Below are 19855 nucleotides of genomic sequence, written 5' to 3' on the forward strand. Positions count from 1 at the left end.
GTGATCCCGGTCTTGAAAAACCAGCTGTCTTGGTTGCTGTTGAAAACTGAGAGAAGTAGACGGTTGGTTTTCAGTCCACCAAGTTGTTGTGGTCCCGGAAATGAAAATGTGGTTCTCTGTTGTTGGAAGAACACAGTCAGTGGTGAGTTTCTTCAGGGGCAGTTGTCGGTGTTCTTGTGCTCGCTGTGGGCTTGAAAGAATGCTTTTTCTTCCAATATAACTTGTTTAAACCTGTCAATAATTAACTCGCTCATGAAGCAACAACCATTTAATGTAGCTTGTAATTACACACTCAGTTTTTTTTTGCTATTTTTGTGCTGCAAATTCTTAAGCTTCATAAAAACATAAGCCTTCTTCTGTATGCTTCTTATTTAAGAAAACAGCCATGATATTTCATCCTGCTGGGTATAATATGGTGAAGGTTGCTTTAAGTATGATAACTGCCACTATGTAACTTGCCGAAGACATGGACAAGAATATCCATGATGTAACCTATATTTGGCCCCATTAGGTGGTTTTAACTACAGCCTTTCTCTAAAACCTGTTTTTTCTAAAAGTGAACATAACAATGACACTTTTAAAAGTACTTAGGATATTTTACTATTTTATTTAAAAATAAATGGTTAATTAATGCCTTATGTTCAAGTTTATGCTTTTAGACAATGTACTATTTTAAAGTTTTAAAATCTTAAAATCTCAGCTTAAAACATAAGATTCCTATGCCCTAAAAATGAGAGGGTCAAGACTGTTCAGTAACATGCCTTCTCACTGTTTAGGGAGTCAGTTTCTCGCATAAACTGTAATTTAGTCCTTTGAAGACTTTGAGACCTTCTCTTGTGTTCTTTAATGGTCTAATTATGACCACGTGGGAAACACCTAGTCAAACAAATGAAGTCAGGAAATTCCGGGTTCCTTTTTAAAGTTGGTTTCAAAGACCTATTGTGCTTACAGTTTCTTCCATGGAGATGCCAGAAACATCTTTCCACAAAGTTGTATGAAGTGAGACTGCCCCTCGTGGCTTCTTACGAATTTGGAAACAATATATTTTTGTGTCAAAAGCAAAATAGTAAATTATATAAAAGAATACTATTTTTACCTAGTTTATAATTTTGGCCTAAGTGCTGATTTCTTGGACTGGCTGAAATACTGAATTCAAGTACGACATTAAAATAACATAATAGGAACATAAAATGTTGATCCTCTAAAGAGCCATCATAGAAAATGATGATAATTTGTAGAGTTTACCTGGATGTAGCATATTGGCTGTGGGGGTAGCCCAGAGGTTCAGACTGCCCCGGGCTTGCCCCATCTCTCTCAGTGGAATCTTAAGTGAAACAGACCCATCCCCTGCACAGGCCAGGACTCTGGGGAGCTTTGTCAGGAGTGTCAGGGTCGCCTCCAGTGGTCTCTTGTGCCTGAAAATCTGCTGAGTCACACACCACTTTGTGAGGCTAGGGAGAGATGTGCACTCATCCCTGGTGAAATTCACACACCCTGCAAATGTCGCATGCGGTCTTTCAGGGTTTATGGGCCTCCTGCTCCTGCATCCCATCTGTGGGACCACCTTCGTTCCCTTCATTTTATGGAGAGGGAAGAGATAGATGTGGTCTGTTGGGTTTGTATTTTATACAAAGCATAAACGAAAACCAGAGCTGGAACTACAGCCTTGCTCATAGATACCAAGCTTAGTTACCTTGCTCACAGCACTAAACCTGCTAGGGGTAACTTACCATGGACTTCCAAGGTTGCTGAATGTAGAATTCATATACAAAGTGAATTTTAGAACTGATTATTTCAAAATTAAGGTAATTCCTACCCAATAAGAGAGATCTTTAGAATGTTTTTAAAACCCAAGCCCGGATTAACTTATCTGACTAGAAATAAAGCAGTTGAAAAACCCCGAGGAGAGCAGCGAGCGGGCAGAGTGTCAACGAAAGCATGCCTGATGACTGAAATACTTCTGGGCTCTGAGGTCATTCCAGCCACTTATTGTTCTAAAATCACCAGCCAGAGAACCCAGGCTAGGTTTTCTTACCTGAGAACAATAGGGTTGGATTCATGATGATTTGGCTAGCATATCTTTCTTCCTCCTGCTCTTTTTTTTTTTTTTGGATTGTGTTTTAATGATGTCTTTATGCTGTTTATTACATTATACTCCCACACGCACTCAGCGTTTGCTTCTGGAATGTTTGAAGCCTAGGCTCCGCCTGACCGAGCCTCCCTGTGCGTGTGGGGAGACTACCTACACTTCTATAAAACCTCTTCTGAAAAGGTGCAGTAAAAGAATTAGAGAAGACATTTGGGGAGCAGTCTTTTCCTTGTTGCCATTTCTCATCGGATGTACAAAGCAACTTATAGGTGCGTGCTTCTTTCTCAGTTCTAGGGAAAGTTAAATGTATAGCAGCTGAGTTATTTCTGTTTTTTATTATAATTTTTGATAACTTTTTGTTCATTTATTGCCATTCTCTCTTGTAACTCATTCTACAGGTAAATTTCAGATACAGCTTTGGTTCATCCTTTTTTTTTGTCCTCCTTTCTTCTCTCTCCTCTCCCTCATTAGTCCCATCCCCCCTCTCAAACCCCCTTCTTTCCTTTTTAATGGAAAGAAAGGCAGTTTCAAGAGGCATTTTAAGATTAAAATGTTAAGATCAAACAGGCAGTGATCTTTGTGTTTCCTTTTTGCCTTTTTTTTTTTTAAAGGATACAAGATCTAAATCTTCTGCCAGTGTGTGCTACACATTGGGTATCCTCTGATATGCTGAAATTATGTTGAAGGGCACAAAGGCTGTACATAGCAGTTTGGATGCTGTACTGCAAGTGTTCTCAGGGGTCTCCAGATGGGGAAAAGTATATTTAAAAATTTACCTCTGGTATTTAAGTTTGGTTAATTAAATTCCAAAATTCTACTTAGTGAAATTTGTAATTCCTGATGCCTTTTGAATCTGTAACTGCTTTTCAGAAGACCTCTGCCTCAACTTTTCTTTAAAGGAACTGATTTGCTAAATGAGGAATGAGTAATCCTGAATAATTAGTTTTGCAAAGAATAAATGGACTAAAATGCAATAATATCTTTTCAAATACCTTTTAAAGGTACCTTTAAGCAAGTAATCCTTAAAATTATTTAGCCTTTCTGGATTTATCTATAATATTGTGTTCTCAATTTTAATGGCTCTTTTGCTTTTCTCTTGGTTGGAAATCAGGATGTGTAATGTTAGCATGTAAATTATAGTATGGTAAAAATCTTGTTTTTGTCATGTTATCTGTGTAATTGTAAATGTGTTGCTAGTACCTATCATTACTCATAACAAACATACTATGAAAATCTACATTATTAGTGCAGCACTGTCCGATAGAAATATAATATGAGCTACATGGGGAATTTTCAGTTTTCTACTATCTGTGTTTTTTTAAAAAATGAAGTTAATTTTGATACCATATTTTATATTATCTAATACATCAGAAATGTTATTTCAACATGTAGTCAATATAAAAATCATCAATGAGATAGTTCACATTCTTTTTTCCATACTAAGTCTCTGCATTTCCATATTTCAGTTTGGGGATGAGCCACATTTTCAGTGCTCTGTCACCACCAGTGGCCTGCCGACTGCCATACTGAACAGCACAGTGTTTAATACCATTTCACTAGTATTCTTGGAACTGTTTCTACATTTCTGGGATTGTTTTTGGTTGGTAATTACATAGCTTACACTCGAATGTTCTACATGCTGACACATAGCAGCAAAGAACATAGAGCTTCTAGGCCTGGCTGTTCTTTCTTAGTTAGAAAAGAAATAGAATTACCATAAAATGAATTTTAATTGTGTGCACATGTAAATATAAAGACACTAATTATTTTAGTAAGTTTTGAGTTCAGCCTTAATCGACTACATAGATTGTCCATTATTGTTTAGAAATAAGACCTAAATTAAGTGGTTTAATATTTCTGAAATTAATAAATTGTTTCATACAGTTTTGTTTTTTTTTTAACTGTAGGCAGTACAATTCTCATTTATTCAAAGAAGTGGGGTAGGTAGTGAGAGCTCCATAATGTTAAGGAATTGTTATGGCTCGACAGACGACAGTTTGCTGAGGCATCTGACCAGCAGCAGAGGCAGGGATGCAGCAGAGCTTCTTTACTCTGCTCTTCCCCCAGTCAGGGTGCACATTCCGGGCCTGCACTGCCATAGCCAGATTGAGAAACCTTGGACAAGTGGACATCTTGTAGTTGGACAGAGACTCTGGTGGTTTGAGTTGAAGGTAATTGCCCATATTGATGTGATACAAATAGACATTTCCTAGAGTTCTTTCATCTCTGGGTAGTCATCTCTAATTTTGTTTTGCTAAGATAATTACCAGTAGAACTGTAATTTCTCCATACAGCAGTTGTAGTTAGAATTTTTATGATCAGTTTATGACTGTGAGCTGCACCTAAAGTATAAGTAGGATCCAAATAACCAGAGGTGATGGGAGGGAAGGGCATGTGAACAGGGCCTGCAGGGTCTGCAGGAAAGGAGTGTGTTCAGAAGGTGCAGGGTCAGTGGACAGGGAATGTGTTCACAGAAACGTCCATGATGCAGAGCAGTCCATGAAGTGGAGGCCCGAATGCCGACCAAAATGTGGATACCTTTTACATTATCCAGATCCTTATTCTTTACTCGCACATCGTTTTGTCTTCCTGTCTCTCTCTAAGAGTATTTTCAAAATATATTTCGTGATGCATTGTCTTGACTTTTGATCAAATTCCATTTTTATGACCAACCTTGAATAGACCTTTTAGATTTTAATGGGTGTTTTGAATTGAGGTCTCTAATAATCATAAATGCTTTTTAAAATTTTTTTGTGGAGACAGGATCTGGCCATGTTGCCCAGGCTGGTCGTGAACTCTTGGCCTCAAGCAGTCCTCCTGCCACAGCCTCCCAAAGTGTTGGGATGACTCCCACCATGCCTGGTCCTATCATGAATGCTTATTTCCTTAAATGAAAACCTCCTTTTGTGACAAACAGATATACTTATGAATTCAGTTTACTTGGAATTAAAAGAAATGGTTATTACTTAGAATTCAGATGAATTCTGAATATATAAGAAAATAGAATGTATCTTATTTGTGCCTTTCCTGACAATCATGGATTTGAGTTCCCTTCCTAAAAGGGCACATTGGGTGCCAGAGCCTGAAGTGCTTTTGTATCTATCTTTCTAAACTAGTGATTTTACAGTTTTATTGCTAACCCATATATAATGGGCATATCAGTTGCTTCTTAACTTACTATTCATTCAGTAAAATTACAGACCTCCTCATCTTTGGTTTTTAAAATAGGAAATTGACCAAATTCTTTATTGATCAATGTTAGTAAACTATAAGTCAACCTAATTGAGAAGCTCTTCTGGAAGGGATAGAGCTCCTTATATTCAAGAAGCTTCTAATGGAGTTGGAGGAAGGAGCCATTTGCAGAGGTAGCTGTAATGCAGGACACAGTGACTCACTGCTCAAAGAGAACAAAGAAAATCCAATGTGATGAGAACATAAGTGAATGATGATGCCTTCCCTGACACTGGGAAGGTGAGTGGGCTGGCAGGTGAGCCTCGGAGGTGAATGATGGAGAGGATTTGGGCATATACCTTGCATCAGAAAGACAGTTGGTGTAGAGAGAACATCAACCAAGTCATGAACATGAGTCAGATAGAATGGGAAGAGGTGAGGGGTGCTTCGGGTGGAGAATGACGAGGGAGGTTCATGGAGCCATGAATAACTTATGCAGGAAGCTGCTGTGAATTTTTACAGCAGCTGGCAGTTACAAAAGTCTGGTCAGCATAGTGTGAGCTGAGCTGTGCTTCAGGAAATGTGATTGGATGTAGAGAGACCAGAAGATCAGTCATGAGGAGAGCTTCCTCATTTTGCCAGAATTTGTCTGAAATTTATAATGTAAACTTCAGCCTATTTAAAGATAGGGAGTGCAGTCAAATATCAGTAGTACATGATCAATTTTGCTTCAGGATTTAAATTTAGGCATTAAATTTCATATTGCATATAGTATCATAAATTAACTACCTTAAAATGGTAGAGGATTTCGGGTTCTTTAAATACCATGTGCCGTTCATGTGGAGTCCACATGTTCAGCTTGCACGTTGGCTGTCTGCTTGTATGGGGTGGCTAGGAAGGAAAAGAGCCTAGTGGTTGCCCTCAGGTATGTGATTACTGCTCTGAATGAAGGAGTTGAAACATGGAGTAACAGGTGCCACAAAACTGAAGTTTATTGTGAAACTGGAACAAAGACATCTTCCAAAAATGAAAATTGGGAGTGGCAGAAGAGCTGACTGGCAGGCAGCACCAACTGTGTGTGCAGGGTCTTGGGTTTTAGGGAGAAATGAAACAGTCCTGTTCTCATTTCTGATATCATTCTATTTTATGATTTTAAAAAGGGAGTTTTGTTATTACAGTTTGTCTAAGCAACTGTCATTTTTTTGGTCTATATTAATTGTGATCATGTAAAGCATACCAGAAATGGAGGAAGGAGGCTTGATTTATTGTTCTAAAATATATATTTGGTATTTCCTTGTTTATAATAGTATCACTAAAAATGCTGTATTACTAATATTATTGCTAAACATTTTTCTTGTCAGAGATGATAATAATTGGTTATCTTAGTAAAGGGATGATTTTTATTCTTTACAAGGTCAGTATTACATTAAACCGGAAGATAATGCCATGTGAAAATGTCGTGAGGTGCCCATTCTCACTGACAGTTGGCATTCTGATGTTCAGTAATCATTGCTTTTCTGTAGTCAGGTAGAAAGTAGAGGAAAAAATAAGTAGTGCTTGGAGAACTTTTTAAAAACCTGACCTAGGGTACCAGCTGGAAGGGAATAGGCATGCAGCATTTTCAGGAAAAGAAAAAGAAGGACTTTCAGTGCTCCAACTAGAATTATTAGTGGATGACCACAGATAAACTCTGCTGAAGAATAGAAGAAGCTCCCAAATGGCAAGGGTGTTTGTCTGTTTTGTTCATTGATGTGTACATGGAGCTTAGGACAATACAGGCGCTCGATGGATATTTGTTCCGTGAATGAAATTGTCGTTTAAACAGCCGAGTTGTAGAATTAAAGTTATTCATAAATCATATAAAATTATTAAGTGTGTGAAAAAATTCAGTTAATTAGATTATGTATGAGGGATTACCTGATTTAACAAATAGGGGCGGTCAGGGGGGGTGCTATGTCTTAGAAGTATTTTTCTGTAATGTGTCTTAGGTCCCTAGATTCAAGGAAACCCAGCATTGTCACACATAGAGTGAGGCAAAAAGCATATTTATTATTCTTTTCTAAGTGATATGCTAAAATTCAGAAAGTTGCCGTTTATTGAGTGCCTGCTGTATATTTTATCTTTCATTTTTGAAATTTTAAATTTACAAAAAGCTCAGTCTTTGCCAGCTATCTCAGTCATGCTTTTTATGGCAAAAGGATCTGTTCAAGGACCACAGGTTGTATTTGGCTGTTGTGGTTTGTGGACTGTGGTGAATGATTTCTAGAGGGAGGTAGCAAGTGGGCCGTGAGGCATCTGGGACTGGGCTGGAGACTTGCATTGAGGTGAGAGTGGAAACCATCCACAGGAGAGATGTGTGGACAGACAGAGGGATGTAGGGGTGAGGGTGGAAGCCATCCACAGGACAGATGTGTGGACAGACAGAGGGATGTAGGGGTGAGGGTGGAAACCATCCACAGGACAGATGTGTGGACAGACAGAGGGATGTAGGGGTGAGGGTGGAAGCCATCCACAGGAGAGATGTGTGGACAGACAGAGGGATGTAGGGGTGAGGGTGGAAGCCATCCACAGGACAGATGTGGGACAGAGGGATGTAGGGGTGAGGGTGGAACCATCCAGGACAGATGTGTGGACAGACAGAGGGATGTAGGGGTGAGGGTGGAAGCCATCCACAGGAGAGATGTGTGGACAGACAGAGGGATGTAGGGGTGAGGGTGGAAACCATCCACAGGACAGATGTGTGGACAGACAGAGGGATGTAGGGGTGAGGGTGGAAGCCATCCACAGGACAGATGTGTGGACAGACAGAGGGATGTAGGGGTGAGGGTGGAAACCATCCACAGGACAGATGTGTGGACAGACAGAGGGATGTAGGGTGAGGGTGGAGCCATCCACAGGAGTGTGGACAGACAGGAGAATACTTGATTTTTCTTTCTGTAGAACTTTTATAAACTTAGTTGCCAGATAATGTAACCACATGAAATTTGAAGTATATAATGCTCTCCAAAATGGAGTTGGTTTGTTAAATTAAGAAATACTATACTGTTTTTAAAATGAGATATGTAATTTTATGCTTACAAAATTTGACCTGCTACAGGCGTTTTGTTTTGGTTTGGTTTGGTTTGGTTTGGTTTGGTTTTTCCCTGAGGGGATAAAGGGAGTCAGGATCAACAGTGCTGGCCAGTCAGGCTGTCTTCTGTAAACTTAACTTGTTAACTAAAGGGGACAAATGTGAGTGGCTTCCAAGTGAAAATTACATAGCTCCAGGGTGTTATAGAAAATCTGTTTTAATTAAGTCATTTGTTGAATCATATCTTTGTACCTTTCTGTGCTGTATTTTTACTCTTACCATGCAGTGCCTCGCAATGATTGAAATGGATTTGTATTTGCCTTCAGTCGTTATGACCTAAGGAATTATGCTCAGTTGTATAAACTTGTCCATAATATCTAAGTAAGATTTCATGCATAGGACTGCTTTCTTTGATAGTTGCAATAAATTACCCAAAATTTTGATTGTTATAGGGTTAGGTTTAGTATAGTCGTGGTATCCAAGTAGAATATTGGTGATGCTGAAAATAATTGTATATAGTACTTAAGTCTATCTAACAGAATTTTATTCTTTCATAATATATCAATTCTATGTGAATTGGGTCTTGTTGCTTTGATATTTATTTACAGTTACAGTACATGAGTTATAATACTGATTATTTTCTGTATGATTTTCTCTAAGTTCCTCTTACTGTTTGCCACAAGAAGTTTTTTTATCATTTAAAGTCTTAAACTATACGTATGAAAAGAACGAGGGTATAAGGGAGGATATAGGTAAATGGTGAAATGTAAAAATAGTGTACTGAGTTGCTTTTTGTATTAAAATGATTAATAGTATATATCATGCAAGTAGTTTTTAGTTCGCTTACACTTGTGGCTGTTCAGAACTATTCTTAAATTAACTTCAGGATTCCAAGTCTCTACTTTAGTCTCATCATTAACTGATGCATGAATAACTGATTTTTCATACTTCGAATTTTCATGTAAAAAGGAGAACCAGGACTTTGTTGCAGTTATCTGTGTACATGTTGGGTGGTTTTATTTTTGTTTTACTTTTCCTGCATAGTGCATTTCTTACAGTATATTTTCAATGCAGTGTTTTCACCTTGTTTTTGCAATAGGGTGCTGGTCAAGATAAACTAGGAATCTATGTGAAATCGGTTGTGAAAGGAGGTGCTGCAGATGTGGTCAGTATCATTTTGAAAGAAGTAAATTTTCAGTGTGTCATATATTCAGCAAGTGATGTGAGAGATTCTGCTGATACTTTTAGTTATGTAATACTATAGTGTTTGTTGGAAGAACAAATAGGGTATCTACTCATCATTACCTTTTCTTCCTCCCTCTCTCTTTGCTCTCCCCCCCTAATCCATGCACACACCTGTGGATTTGCCTAGGATGGACGTCTAGCTGCAGGTGATCAGCTCCTCAGTGTGGATGGACGAAGTCTAGTTGGACTCTCTCAGGAAAGGTATCATTGATTTATTTGCTTGAAGCTTAGTATTAGCATTTTTAGGTGATTTTTGCATTAAATGTTGAAATTGGAAGATAAAAACTGTGCTAAAACGTGCTCATATTACTCTTTACCTTTTTTAGTGTACATGACCTTTCACTTGTTATCAAATTATAAATATGTATTTTAATCTAGTACAGTTTCTTTGAAACTTGAAAGAAACATACTCAACCCTCTTTAAATTTCTGAATATTATCTTACTATTCTTAATACGATAACAGGAGATGTGTTTGCCTATTTTCATAGTCAGTTTTCAAAGGAGAAAATGTGTAGTGAGTAAGCTGTCTGGAAGTCAGAACCATTACTCAAAGTAATAGATGAGGCTGTGGAACATGATTTTCCGTTGCTGTGATCACAGCGATTCATGACAGAGCAGGCACTGCGTTTTCGTTTTTATTACATGTGTAATCTTCTTCTCCTAGGGCGGCAGAACTCATGACAAGAACAAGCTCTGTGGTGACACTGGAAGTAGCAAAGCAGGGTGCCATCTACCACGGTCTGGCCACCCTTCTCAATCAGCCATCCCCCATGATGCAGAGAAGTAAGGACCAGTAGGGAAACAACAGTGTTTTACAGTCATGGCCTCTTCGAATAGTCACAAAACCCCCATGGAGGAGGTACTGGTGTTACTATTGCCCCAGTTTTAAAGATAAAGAGATTGAGGATGAGAGCGCTTCAGCACAGTGCCTGAGATTCCCATGTGAGCCTTCTGACCTTGGAGCCCACACTGTGAGTCACCAGGCCCCCTCCCTGTCACCAGGAGCCGTTTAACTTCACCCCCACAGGGCTGGTTGACTGCTGGTGAGCTTCCCTAGGCACAGCCCATAGTAGGTGCTCAGTAGAGAATGAATGTGATGTGTTAAGGATGAACTGGGAAAAAAACTAAAGAATGACTGAATGGATTTTCAGTTTTGATTGGCAGACTCAGAATTTAAAGTGTTTAAAGAATAAGTTCAGTTCTTCACTGAAGAAATAGGCATTTATTTGTATATGAGTAGTTACCTTAGTCCTGCATTTGCTGAGATAAGGCATGATGATCTCATTCTGTATACAGCCATGCATCACCTGGCAAGGGGGATCCATTCTGAAAAATTCGTCCTTAGTTTATCTCATCATTGTGTGCACATCACAGTGTACTACACAAACCTAGATGGTGTAGCCTATTGCTCCTAGGCTGCAGACCTGCACAGCATGTCACTGTACTGAATACTGCAGGCAACTGTAATTCATTGGGAACATAACATAGAAAAACTGCAGTTAAAAAAAAAAAAGTGTGAAAGAGTAACAATGCTAGACCCGTAGAAGGCCACTTACCCTGAGTGGAGCTTGTAGGATGGAAGTTGCTCTGGGTGCATCCGCGAGTGAGTGGTGAGTGAATGTGAAGGCCCAGGACATGGCCATGATAAACACTGTACACTTAAGCTACACTAAATTTACAAATATATATATATATATTTCTTTAATAATAAATTAACCTTAGCTTGCTGTAACTTTTTTTACTATATAAAATTTTAAATTAAAAACTTTTGACTCTTGTAATAACACATGGCTTAAAACACAAACATGTTGTACAGCTGTACAAAATATTTTCGTTCTTTCTATACTTAATAAGTGATTTTCTATTTTTTTTTTAATTTATCTTTTCATCTTTTTGGTTAAAATCTCGTACATAAGCACACACATTAGCTTCGGCCTGCACAGGGTCAGGATTATCACTGTCACTGGTGGAAGACCTCCACATCTGGTCCCACGAGAAGGTCTTCAGGGGCAGTGACATGCCATGGAGCCGTCACCTCCTGTGGTGACGATGCCTTTTTCTGGAAGGCTTCCTGACGGACCTGCCTGGGGCTACTTGACCATTAACTCTTTTTATAAGTAAAGGGAGTACACTCTAAAATAACAATAAAAAGTATAGTATAGTAAAATATATAAACGAGCAACCCAGTCGCGTATGACATTATCAAGTATTATATACCGTGTATAATTGTATGAGCTATACTCGTATACAGCTAGCAGTGTAGTCTGGCATGACCACAAACATGAGGAATCATTGTACTACAACTTTACACTGGCTAAGATCATTTAGAAGATAGGGATTTTTCAGCTCCGTTTTAATCTTCAGAGACCACTGTCACGGATGTGGTTCATCATTGACCAAAATGGGCTTATTTGGTTCATGACTGTAATTCACTTAAACATCTTAATTATTTAAATAATTTATTTTTTGGAACTGTGGTTTTATAGCTACATCAAAAATCTCAGGATAAAATCAATACAAATTTAGGGCTTTTAAAATAATTAGTTTCAACACAATAGGAGAAAACCATTGTGATTCATAGCACACCTTGTTAAATGTATACATAGACTTCTAAATATGGCCTTTATGGCTTTCTCCTCCGTAAGGCAGGATTCTAGAAACCTCACAACCCAGAACCTCCAGTTGGTACCTAATAGTAACAAATCACAGCCACAGCCAAGGCATCAGAGAATGTGACCTGCTGCTTATTGAAGCAAACACACACCACCCAAGGGGCATCTCAGCAAAACCTAGTGTGGTATTGTCTGCCTTGCTCAGCATGTTTTTTACTTTTTATGTAACATAGAACTTAACATCTTGGTTGTCTAATTTCTTAGTTTGTGGTCATTTAAAAGAAGCAAACTAGAATGTGAGTTAGAAATCACAGAGGGAAGCTGTGAACAGTAGATGATAAACCAGGGTGAGCAAGCAAAAAGGAGGAGAACTGACAGAAGCGGCCGCCAGGAGCGGAAGGCTCACGTCACATGACGGCTGCTCATATAACATGATGGCTGCTCAGAATGACGACACCGGGCGATTAAAAGTTGAGATATTTTTCTACGAAGTCAGGGAAGCGTATATATCTTTATTTATTTAAAGATACTTTAAAAATGGTTCGATTTGTTGCTTACAACAGTGAAGTTTCAGTTAACGAGAAAACAAGCTTTGAAAGTGTTTATCTTCCCGTCATTATCAATTAAGTAAAAATATTTTCTTTATTCTCAGTATATTTACTTAAAAGCTGTTTTATGATTCTGTAGGAAGAATTGACCTTTATCACCTTATTTCTTATGCTAAGAACAATTCTTAGGGAATTTTAATGATAATCAGGATGTTGAAAATAAAATCTTAAGAGATACTGAATATGCTTTGATTCCAGTTTCAGATCGTCGTGGCTCAGGTAAACCCCGACCAAAGAGTGAAGGCTTTGAGCTCTATAATAATTCAACTCAAAATGGGTCTCCTGAGAGTCCTCAGCTGCCTTGGGCAGAATATAGTGAACCAAAGAAATTGCCTGGTGATGACAGACTGATGAAAAATAGAGCTGATCACCGTTCCAGCCCCAACGTAGCAAGTAAGAGTGACACTTTTTTGCTTCCTAAGTACACTTGTGGTCACAGTCTGAAGTGAGAGGAGGCACTTTGTGGTTTGTTAACTATTAAAATTATTCTCTGCAAACATTGGCTAACTAGGATATGGTTTTCATAAGGGATATCATAAGTAACATTTCTCTGACAAAAACTAAGATAGAAAAACTTTAGATTCGGTTGATCCCATAAGCAAATACATTAATAACATCTCTATTTGGGGTTGGTAAATTACCAAGAGAAACTAAAATATTTTTTACTTTTTTTTTTTTTTTTTTTTTTTTTTTGAGACGGAGTCTCGCTCTGTCGCCCAGGCTGGGGTGCAGTGCAGTGGCGCGATCTCGGCTCACTGCAAGCTCCGCCTCCTGGGTTCACGCCATTCTCCTGCCTTAGCCTCCCTAGTGGCTGGGACTATGGGCGCCCACCACCACGCCCAGCTAATTTTTTGTATTTTTAGTAGAGACGGGGTTTCACCATGTTAGCCAGGATGGTCTCGATCTTCTGACCTCGTGATCTGCCCGCCTCAGCCTCCCAAAGTGCTGGGATTACAGGCTTGAGCCACCATGCCTGGCCAATATTTTTTACATTTTTAAAGGGTTGTTAACAAAGAGAAGAAGAAATAATAGAAGGATATGCAGCAGGAGACAAAGGCTCACAAAGCCTAAAGTATTTACTTTCTGGCCTGTTACCAAAAATGTTTACCAGTCCCTGGCCTGATACACAGAGCTACAAAGGTTTTTTTGTAGCTCTGGGCTCTGATGATTTAAAAGATGGATGTGGATATGACAAGACCTGATTTCTCATCTGCCTTGATTTTTTTTTTTTCGTCTGTATACTAGATACTCACTAGCAGTATGAAGATGAATGAGGTCTTTAAGGAAATTTTATGTTATATATAGGTTGTTTATTTAATATTAAACTTTTTTTCCCCGCCTGACTTGAACAGATCAGCCTCCTAGTCCTGGAGGGAAAAGTGCATATGCCTCTGGAACAACAGCGAAGATAACATCTGTCTCTACTGGAAACCTCTGCACTGAGGTCTGATTGATTGATAAGCAAAAGGCTTCTACTTCACTTCCGTACTTAGAGCTCCCTTTGGACATCTCAGTTATCTAGTACAATTTTTACTTTGAATTAGCATTGATTATAATTTCTAAATTTGCAGTGTTTTATCTTTTGATTTGTAATATACTAGTCAGGTAAATCAGTTTTAAATTAATAAGTCTGGGCAAAATGAAATGTTATTTATTCTCAGTATGGATCAAACACTTTTTAATGCAGTATTTAACATACACTATTTTTTAAATTTTAAAACAGATCATTGAAAATCAAGTTAGTCTGTATGGTTGTAAAAAGCTCACTTTTTTTGTTCTTCACATTTTACAGGAGCAGACGCCTCCGCCTAGACCTGAAGCCTATCCCATCCCCACTCAGACGTACACCAGAGAGTATTTTACCTTCCCAGCTTCCAAATCCCAGGATCGGATGGCTCCTCCTCAGAACCAGTGGCCAAATTATGAGGAAAAGCCACATATGCACACAGATAGTAATCATTCCAGTATTGCAATTCAGGTTAGAAATCAAAGATTCCACACACTTTTCTCACCTCTCAAGGAGTAAACACTGAGTTTTGAGACACAATTAATATTTTCTATAGAACAGCATTGTTGGCCTTTTGTTTTTCCTTTAATGGTTTTGTGGTTAAGTTTGAGGAAAAAAAGGAGACAGGATAGAATACTTAATAAGAAAAAGGATTATTTGTTCTCTGATGTTTGATTAACAAAATGTTAGGAATATAAGGCCTTTCAATTTTTAAGACAAAGTTCACTGATTCTAGAAGTGAGAAATTAGAACTCAAGTGGTATATTTTGCACTGTATCAGGAGCTGTCCCTGCCTGTGGGAGCTCATGGTGTGGCAGGGAAATGAGACAGACACATCAGACACAGCATGGTTAGTGCTGTGGGAGAAGAGGCCCCAGCAGGGGATGGAGCTTCTCAGTCTTGGACGAGAACCTGGGCACAGCTGTATGCACAGAAGGGCCTTCCAGGAGGAGGGAAAGGCACAGAGATGTGTAGTAGTTCAGCAGGAACCCTGAGTAGAGGTGAAGGGGGTGGCAAGATCTAAGGCAGTGAAGATAGGCGGGGCCAGGCAGAAGGACTTGACATGACAGTTAAGGAATTTTGATTTTTGTCCACATTAGTAGACGGGAGATGCCAATCTGAGTAGTCAAGCTGGGGAACGTTATCAAATGTGGTTTTCTTTTTAGAAAGATAACTGTTTGTACGGTGAAAGATTGAGAGAAGAAATTAAAGGTATGCTTAAAAATAGGTACAGTCTAGGATCTGTAACAAATACATGGCCTGGATCACAAATGCTCTAGGAATTCTGAAGATCGGCATTCTTAGAGTGGTTGGAAAAGACAAAATTCAGAGTTGAGGTGGAATTTGAGCTGAGCCTTGAAGAATGAGAACAGTAGGCAACGGAGAGGGGATTGCACTGAGGAGACGGATGCTGTGATACAGATGAGGAGGATCCTGTTTTCTGAGGGCAGAAAAATGCTCCTCAGGCCACAGGTGTTGGCCATCAGGAGATTTCATCTTGGCCTTTTGTTTGGTGTGCTGGTCCATCCTGTTGTTTTCCTAGGTGGCCTGATCACCTGCAATGGCCCAGTCTTGGGAGTTTTGGACGCACTCTGTAACCAAAAGCTGGAGTTATTTGGGAGAAGGTGTCTTTCTCCAAATTTCTCTTTAAAAATTGAGTAATTTTGTGCCCTAGTCCTAGTATCTTTTGTTAGAACTTAGGAGAATCTGCTTCCCATATGTCAAGACAATCCAATTTGTAGTGCATACATTGAATCCCATTTTTATGCACAGTATTTCCTGTTCTGTGGGGCTGGCATTACGTCTTCACATTTATAGTATACAGCTGCTACTTGTTCCTACCTCACAACATGGATAAACAATACCTAGAGGAGAGAGTTGAGGAACTGAGAGGCAGGCCAGAGTGTGGAATGAAAAGTTATGATGGGGTTTAAGCGGGGAGGTGGAGAGTGCAAGCCAGCAGCCGGGGCCAGTGCAAAGTCTTAAGGGAGCAGAGAAGTGACTCAGGTCAGCCCTTCTAGCAGCAGGGAGTGGCGGTAGGCACAGTCTCTGTTTTTATGTGGTCCATAGATTTCGTACCCCAGTTATGAGACTCTTTCTGTGTACTAAGTAAAGCTCTAGCAAAATGTTGGGAATTAATGTTCCATTTTTCTGTGAGACTACTGCTTTTTGAAGTGATACTTCATCTTTGTTGTTGGTTTGCTTTTTAAAGAAAAGGAAATAATTTGTTTTCCCACTTTACATCTTTAATTTGTATTCATGAACAGGGCAGGAAAAAGATGCTTGATTCAGACCTCATAGTGATCATGTTTATCTGAGTAGACTCCTTTCATATGTGCCATTTCTCAGATTTTAGACTAGCCCTTTGGAAAAAGTGTACTCATTTCTCTGTGTGTGTGTGTGTATTTCTGTCTGTCACACACACACACATACACACACACACACACCCCTACCTTTGTGTTCAACACCTTTGTAGCAATACATTTTGGACCTTTCTGGTGTTGGAGCAGACGTATCTCAGATGTGTGGGACTTGTCCTTGCATTACTGTTCACAGCTCTGTCAGAGCCCAGAGAGCCAGTCCTTAGCTTGTAAAATGCAGAAAGTCACAGATGGTTAAATGGTTAAGATTTAATAATTACTCGTAATAGTAATTAGAGAAGTACCTGTTGTTGATTTTTACATGTTATGAATAAACACACTCATTGCTTTGAAGTCCAAGTTGCATGTCTGGCTCTGCACTGGAGATGGTGCAGGGCACCACAGGAGGGTGAGGAGGATGAGGATGGGCACTGGCACTGGCGCTGAAGGGCCTCGATGCAGAGAGAAAGTACAGCTTTCCTTTTTTTTTTTTTTTTTTTTTTAAATTTTAGTCGCGACAGAGACTTATGTTACCCAGGCTGGTCTCGAACTCCTGGGCTCAAGCAATCCACCCACCTCAGCCTCCCTAAGTGCTGGGATTATAGGCGTGAGCCACCACGCTTGGCTGCTTTTCCTTCTTTACACAGATAAATGCACTGTTACTCCACGTTAGCCAATGAACCTTGTAGGGCAGTCTCATTCTCTTTCTATACACTCATTTAACAGTTTTTCTCCTGTCTGAAGATAAAATGTTTGTGGATATTTGGTAATTTCTAGTAAATGGCTGAAATATAATAGTTCTTTTTCTTTTTCCAGCGTGTTACACGTTCCCAAGAAGAACTTCGAGAAGATAAAGCTTACCAACTTGAGCGGCATCGAATAGAGGCAGCTATGGACCGAAAGTCTGATAGTGATATGTGGATAAATCAGAGCTCCTCATTGGACTCCAGTACGTCTAGCCAAGAGCATCTGAACCATTCCTCTAAGTCGGTCACCCCTGCTTCCACACTGACCAAAAGTGGCCCTGGCCGTTGGAAAACACCAGCAGCCATACCGGCCACCCCTGTGGCCGTCTCCCAGCCAATCCGAACAGACCTGCCTCCGCCACCCCCGCCACCTCCCGTCCACTATGCCGGTGATTTCGATGGAATGTCCATGGATTTGCCTCTCCCACCACCCCCTTCTGCCAACCAGATAGGGCTGCCGTCTGCGCAGGTGGCTGCCGCCGAACGGAAAAAGAGAGAAGAACATCAACGTTGGTATGAGAAGGAGAAGGCCCGCCTGGAGGAGGAGCGGGAGAGGAAGCGGAGAGAGCAGGAGAGGAAGTTGGGCCAGATGCGCACTCAGTCTTTAAACCCTGCTCCGTTTTCTCCCCTGACCGCACAGCAGATGAAGCCCGAAAAGCCTTCCACGCTCCAGCGGCCCCAGGAAACAGTCATTCGGGAGCTGCAGCCTCAGCAGCAGCCCCGCACGATTGAGCGCAGAGACTTGCAGTACATCACAGTCAGCAAAGAGGAGCTTTCCTCGGGAGACAGTCTGTCCCCTGACCCGTGGAAGCGGGACGCCAAGGAGAAGCTGGAGAAGCAGCAGCAGATGCACATCGTGGACATGCTGAGCAAGGAGATCCAGGAGCTCCAGGGCAAACCGGACCGCAGCGCCGAGGAGAGCGACCGGCTGCGGAAGCTCATGCTGGAGTGGCAGTTCCAGAAGAGACTCCAGGAGTCGAAGCAGAAGGACGAAGATGACGAGGAGGAGGAGGACGACGATGTGGACACCATGCTGATCATGCAGCGCCTGGAGGCTGAACGAAGAGCGAGGGTAAAGGGGGGAGTGCTTTGGCTGTGCCCATCTGTGGTCCCTATTTTAGCTTCTGCGTGTTTCCTTTGGGGATAGCTAGGCCCCTGATCATGATAAGGATTAAAAGCGCCCCTAGGCTTATACTGTTTTATTCTATGTGTTACTCTTGGCTGATGTCGTAGAGAAATGAGTCAAGGCTATAAGGCCAAATTTTTTAAGACATGCTTTGACAAGTATTACATACAATTCAAATGGAACTTGATTGTTTTCATTAGCAAACTCATAATTATCCTTTTCCTTAACACTTCCAGTTGAGAAAACAAGTATTTGTTAATGACCAGTAATAATCTTGATCCAGGGTAGGCAAAACTTTTCTTCCAGGGCCAGATTGATACCTTAGGCTTTGCAGGCCATGGGGACTGTGGCAACCCCTAGCTCTGCTGTTGTAGCACAAAAGCAGCCCCAGGCACAAGTAAACACATGGATGTGTCTCTGTGCCAGTAAAACTTTATTTACAGAAACACAGGGCAGATCACTCGCTGGCCCCAGGTCTTGTCAGCATTTTGTGGTGGTTAACAAAAGAAACTGTTCAGATCATTACATTGACAGTCATTACCAAAAATAGAATCTTCACAGTAGTTGTACTGTTGATGAAGCAAGCATTTGTTAAGGTAATAAACAATTATATTCCAATTGTAGCATAAAGCTATTGAGAACTGATTTTATTCTAATTTCTCCATAGTATGAAAATGATTTTTGTTTTAAATAAACTAACAAAAGTAAAATTTAAATTCGTTTAATACAGTGAATTGTGATGCAGAAATTTTAGATAAAAGTTACTCTATAAAGAGAACTGTTAAGAAGCATTTAGTGCTATTAATTTGGGCATTTATTAATATTAATTTATAGAGAATGCTATTGACCATATTGTGTTCATGAGTTTTAGTGATTTTTTTTCTTTTTTAGACACAGTGCAATATTTTGAGAAAAGATGGCCAGAGCCATGTTCTTTTTATCTTTTGAATTCTGTTTCTAATTTCGACTTTTTTTATGCTGTTAATGGTAAAGCTCTACCAGGAGCTATTAGGTCAGACATTTTAATCTTTCTACCTCACAATGAAATTTAACCTTAGATAATAATTTGTGAGTCCTTAGATCCTTAGAGCCCAGTAGTGTGATTCTTTTTCGATTTGCTCTGTGAATTTTTCCTGGAAAGTCTCTCTCACACATACTTCTTAATATATACATATCTCAGCCAAAATGTGTGTATATATAAAACTTTGCCCAAAATTCAGCTTGAATCCCCTTAGACACTTAAGTTTCTTAATGAGGCCAAAGTGTGAATTACTACATTGTTTTACTACTATTTTTATTAGTATTCCTCAAGTCATCAGT

At 39.8% G+C, this 19855-nt stretch overlaps 1 protein-coding gene across 20 annotated transcripts in view; it reads left to right on the forward strand.

Annotated features, from left to right (window-relative positions):
• Window positions 1-19855, forward strand: part of AFDN (afadin, adherens junction formation factor) — a 147231-nt gene that overhangs the window by 109018 nt on the left and 18358 nt on the right. For all 20 annotated transcript variants that reach the window (XR_004029414.1, XR_004029415.1, XR_004029420.1 and 17 more), the window contains 7 exons: window positions 9430-9495; window positions 9703-9776; window positions 10241-10359; window positions 12995-13189; window positions 14149-14240; window positions 14589-14774; window positions 17480-18481. Coding sequence is in view for 8 of the 20 variants with exons in the window: in XM_030809968.1 (XP_030665828.1) it covers window positions 9430-9495; window positions 9703-9776; window positions 10241-10359; window positions 12995-13189; window positions 14149-14240; window positions 14589-14774; window positions 17480-18481 (1734 nt within the window). In the remaining 12 variants the exon portion in view is untranslated. The remainder of the gene's footprint in view (window positions 1-9429; window positions 9496-9702; window positions 9777-10240; window positions 10360-12994; window positions 13190-14148; window positions 14241-14588; window positions 14775-17479; window positions 18482-19855) is intronic.

Source organism: Nomascus leucogenys, chromosome 3 (genome assembly GCF_006542625.1).
Source record: "Nomascus leucogenys isolate Asia chromosome 3, Asia_NLE_v1, whole genome shotgun sequence".
Classification (NCBI taxonomy): domain Eukaryota; kingdom Metazoa; phylum Chordata; class Mammalia; order Primates; family Hylobatidae; genus Nomascus; species Nomascus leucogenys.